The sequence below is a fragment of the Hemibagrus wyckioides genome, linkage group LG23 (assembly GCF_019097595.1).
Source record: "Hemibagrus wyckioides isolate EC202008001 linkage group LG23, SWU_Hwy_1.0, whole genome shotgun sequence".
NCBI lineage: Eukaryota > Metazoa > Chordata > Actinopteri > Siluriformes > Bagridae > Hemibagrus > Hemibagrus wyckioides.
This window is the reverse complement of record NC_080732.1, coordinates 12,631,850-12,636,849: the sequence shown is the minus strand read 5'-3', so window position 1 is coordinate 12,636,849 and position 5,000 is coordinate 12,631,850. Positions and strand designations below refer to the sequence as shown.

Genomic DNA, 5,000 nt, shown 5'->3' with positions numbered 1-5,000 from the left:
TTCTTCCAGAGAGAATTGCTCCAGGTTCTTGTATGTTGAGTGCAGTTTTCACACATAGGATTCAGATCTGCTCTTGTTCTTGACCACTGTATAACATTCACCGTTTAGGTTTAACCACCTTGGACCATCGTCCTGCTGAAAGCTGACTGAGTAGTTTCTCTTGTTATATCCCCTTGTATTGTACTTCATTCATACTCCATACAAGAAACCCAGACTCTGAGGATGAAAAGCCTCCCTGCAGCATGATGCCTCCATTTAGCCTGTGTTAGGTGTGCACCACATATAGCGGTTTAAACCCTGCCTAATTTCGATTCGTTTCTCAATCTTGGTTTCATCACACCTTCCTTTGGTTCACTTCTTGAACACTGGTTTCTTTCTAACCCTTCTCACCCACACAGGGTTGCCTGGTGCATCTTTACTCCACTCTCTCAGCCACTGTATTCCTGTAGAGCGACCTCCTTAAACAGTCTCGGTCTCCTTTCTGCACTGAACCTTGAAGGACATGTGTCATGTCTAGATGCTGTGACGGAGCTTTCACTTCCTGACTATTGTTCCAACAATGCTTACTGGGATGTCCAACCTCATAGGGATCATTTTACACCCTACTCCTAAAGCGCAATGAATTTATTCCGTAGAACTCTTTTCATTTTCGCTCCTTTCTTTCGGACTGACAGTCTCTTCAAAGCCGGACGGTTATTGTCCAGAAAATGGGAACCGTTTTAATATTTCACACGTCAAGACCAAGGTGCAGCAAAGTCAGTTGTGTCCTCTTAAAGGAAATAGCTTTCATCCGGAAATTTCATGGAACCTTGGGGGTGGGGGGTGGGGGGGAGTGAAAACTTTATCCAAGTAGCATTTGTGTTTCGTTTAAAAAAAAAAAAAAAAAACTTTGCTGACCAATAAATAATTTTCAAAATAAAAATAAATAAATAAAAAACAAAATAAATAAATAAAAAAATACATACTGAAAAAAAAATAATATATATATATATATATATATATATATATATATATTTATAATCTGTAATTCAGAAAAAATCTGAATATTTTTGCATTTATGTTTTCTTAAAGCAGAGATGCCAAAAATAACGGTCAGAACTCGTTCACAGCAAAAATCAGATGCTTCCCTGCTAGAAAACAAAGGTCGCTAGCCCAAACACGTCGCTGCATTCTGAACCGGAGTAGAGGAAAGTGCTAATGCCGTGTTGATGGTATCATTAACTGATGCTTTAGAAACCCAATTAAACATGATTCATTATACACCAGCTGTGTGATATATCATGGTGGGGTATTACAGGTATTACATGTGTTTTCATGGGTTAGAGATAAAATAATGCAAAGTTTTAGTAAGTTAATGGTGAGAAATGGCACCTTTGTGTAATAATAGAACAGGTTTTCATTCACATATACCTAATGGGAAGAACACACCGGCAACAGGTTCTCACACCGCTTCAGTTTACCTTCTCAGAAGTCTCATTAAGGTACGAACTCGCTATAGCTAATTAAGGCATGTGAAAATCTCCTTCACCTATCAGTTCTGGCATGCAAATCGGTGCTCATTACATAGAATGTAAAAGCAAATCAGGGCTTGTATTTGGCGTAGTGAGCTAGCTACTGTTCTAAATACAGGAAATAACATGGAAGAATCTATTACTCAGTATCAAAGCTTTATATAAATCCATTCTGCACTCACTCATATGCACTACTTTCTTCTATCCAGCAAATATTAAACAGTGTCTGATGTCCTGTGGCTGCAGAAAACGGTTTGAAAGTGAAAATGTCCATCTGGTCCATTAATATATGGTGCATTTCTGTAACTAACCCTGAAGGAGATCTCCAGGTTCTCTCCTCCCCAGATGTCCATGCCTGCGTCGTACGTTCCAATCTCCTCAAAGTAATCTCTGTCTATAGAGAACAGTCCACCTGCCATGGTTGGAGTCCTGCACAGAAACACACACACACACATACACACACGCGCACAAAATGCAAATCAGCCCCTTCAGCTTATGGATCATTTATTAAATAAGCAGCAGAGTTCTTTATTTTTCTCCTGGCCCTTTCTCTCTCTCTCTCACTCACTCTCTATCTCTCTCTCTCTCTCTCTCTCCTTCTCTCTCTCTCTGAGGAACAAACAAACACATCGTTCAAGAGAATGAGATCTTATCTTCTGCACTTTTACCTTACCATCTGTTATTGAACCAGTGTTTTTCGAATGCTTTGCTCTCTGTAAATACTGCTCCCTCGTTCTTTCTTTCTTTCTTTCTTTCTTTCCCTGGGCACTCAGCTCTTTCCTGTTTGTCCTCAATCTAGCTTTCGTTCCGCTTGTTTTCCACCGGTTGTTGTTCTCATAGCTCCATGCTTGATTTTCTACTAAACAAAACTGAAAAAGAACAGTGTGAGAAAAGGGAAAAGTTCTAGGAAAGCTAGAACCGGGCTGAAGTTATTCTCAGAAATGGCTGGACGTGCCAGCAGCTCCATGGACTTACAGTACACACTTTTCCATTTTGTTTGTCTTAAAATGGCAGCAGATTTAAAAAAATGAGCAATCCAGTGGTGTGAAAAAGAAAAGAAAAAGCGGCAAAAAGATACGTCCTGGGATTCATTAAGATTAAGCACAATTCTATAACACCCACGTGTAATTGTCTATTCAAGCAAGAGTGAGATTTGGGAATAAACCGTTTTGGGAAGATCATCGGCAACAAAGCACAGACGTTTCTAGCTCACATCTAATATCCTTTACTTTAAAAATAACCCCCTTTCCCCAGTCCACGAGGTGGTACCATTAAAGGGAAAATAAATGTATATAACTGGCCCTTAAGTACCACTGCTGCACCTTTAAAGCTTCACTCTATAAAAGCTCACCACATGAACCATGAACACTAAAGACAGAAAAGAAGTGCCTTGATGATTCCAGCGACGAATAAAAACTCTTTTCTGACCGTGTGTATGGCGTCTATATAAACTGCTGACGATTCAAATCCAGATCATCTAAAAGAAGGAACATAAGACTGTGCCTTAGAAGAGGCAGGATCATGTGGATTAGCACATTACTGACAGTGCCGAGAGCTGAGGGCGCTTTACGTCTACATTACTCAGAGCGAGCAAACAGGAAAAGCTGTAAACAGCCCATAAAAATCACACGTCTGTGTAACTAGCTTTCCAGATGTTTACACACTGATATCTGACTCACTAATGCTGTAACACACCAATATACTACATTCTATAACCCACATAATCTGTCGGCTATTTGTGTTGGTGAACGACTCTAATGTTTATTTATATATGATGTATTTGAGCTTCAACTTTGAGAGACGTGACAAATGAGCTAATTATAGTTTACACGGGAGTTTGTGAGGACAACAGCTAGTCAAAGCTACTGATCTAACACTAATAAAGCCTAATATCGTGTTGGTCCCCCTGACCAGTCATGCACTATGTGTTCTGACACCTTTCTATCAGAACCAGCATTAACTTCTTCTTCAGTAGCTTGTCTGTTGGATCGGATCACACGGGCCAGCCTTCGCTCCCCACGTGCATCAATGAGCCTTGGCCGCCCATGACCCTGTCGCCGCTTCACCATGGCTCCTTCCTTGGACCACTTTTGATGGATACTGACCACTGCAGACCGGGAACACCCCACAAGAGCTGCGGTTTTGGAGATGCTCTGATCCAGTCGTCTAGCCATCACAATTCGTCCCTTTATCAAACTCGCTCAAATCCTTACTCTCGCCCATTTTTCCTTCTTCTAACACATCGACTTTGAGGACAAAATGTTCACTTGCTGCCTAATATATCCATGAGGAGATCATCAGTCTAATTCACTTCACCTGTCAGTGGTCATAATGTTATGCCTGATCGGTGATGAAGTCACATGACAACAAAAAATTCTAAGCTCCTCCGAATATTGTGGAGCTTGTTTTTGTGTTCATTTCTGCGATTCTATCCGCATCTTTCAACTGATCTCATTATCCTGTTTTGCATGTTTACTTCTAATTAACACGCATTTCGGGGTTGTTTCTACCTAAACATGTAAACACCCCAGTGGTGTCTAGGCAAATTGGTTGATTTTGCCGTGCAGTGGAATTAGTTCATTCCACTTGAAACTCTCTCAGGGAATGGAGATTGTGTGCATAAATTAATATGAATAGCAGGTATTACATTCGCAGAAACCTGTTTCTGGTTCATTAGGTTGCGATAATGTGAGGATTTATCAATGGTGAACTGTAATGATCTGAATTTTTCCTTAAAATGATGATTAATAACAAGCGAGGTGGTTTCTAGGCTCCATATCCTCCACATATTAGCACCGGGTCATTAATTATGTCAGATATTTTATTTCACAGGTTCCTTCTGAACAAAACTTAGGCACATTTTTCATTCTTATTGTCTTTCGGATAGCTCGCACATCATACTGGATATACAATAACGCACGAGCTTTGGTTTCTATATCGCTGGAGATTTCAGAATAAAGTGCAGATCGAAAAACTCACTGAATAACTTCACAAATTATGTCTGGAAAATCAGACGTTTTTTTTTTTTTTTATACACACACTTTTTATCTCACTGCACCCACACACATCAGTGTGGAGATAAGTGCAATTGTGTGTGTGATTTTACCTGACAGGCAGTGTTCTGTCTCCTTTCCTGCGGTCCATCTCCCTCTGAGGAACTGGGTACCAGCGGAAGTTCAGTTTCCAGTTAAATCCTCCATACGTCATGTCCGAGCCTGCCATGTACTCGAACGTGTCATCGCTGATCACGTCAATGATGGGGCACACCACCGTCCGTCTGCGTTCACACACAAACACACACACACACACTCAGAGTCAGAAACTCACGTGGACTGATGCCTACAGGAAGCCTGTCAGACTGATTTCATGTTCAATCAATCTGATTGGTCAGAAGCTGTTGGAGAATGAACAAACCAATCAGAGTATAATCACTGATATGGTGACGTTTTCTTCAAGTACACATGTTCATACACACACACACACACGTTC

At 40.7% G+C, this 5,000-nt stretch overlaps 1 protein-coding gene across 2 annotated transcripts in view; it reads right to left on the bottom strand.

Annotated features, from left to right (window-relative positions):
• Positions 1-5,000, bottom strand: part of galnt1 (UDP-N-acetyl-alpha-D-galactosamine:polypeptide N-acetylgalactosaminyltransferase 1) — a 150,362-nt gene that overhangs the window by 11,612 nt on the left and 133,750 nt on the right. For both annotated transcript variants that reach the window (XM_058376833.1, XM_058376834.1), the window contains 2 exons: positions 4,618-4,788; positions 1,823-1,940 (listed from right to left, as the gene is read on the bottom strand). In XM_058376833.1, the coding sequence (XP_058232816.1) occupies positions 1,823-1,940; positions 4,618-4,788 (289 nt within the window). The remainder of the gene's footprint in view (positions 1-1,822; positions 1,941-4,617; positions 4,789-5,000) is intronic.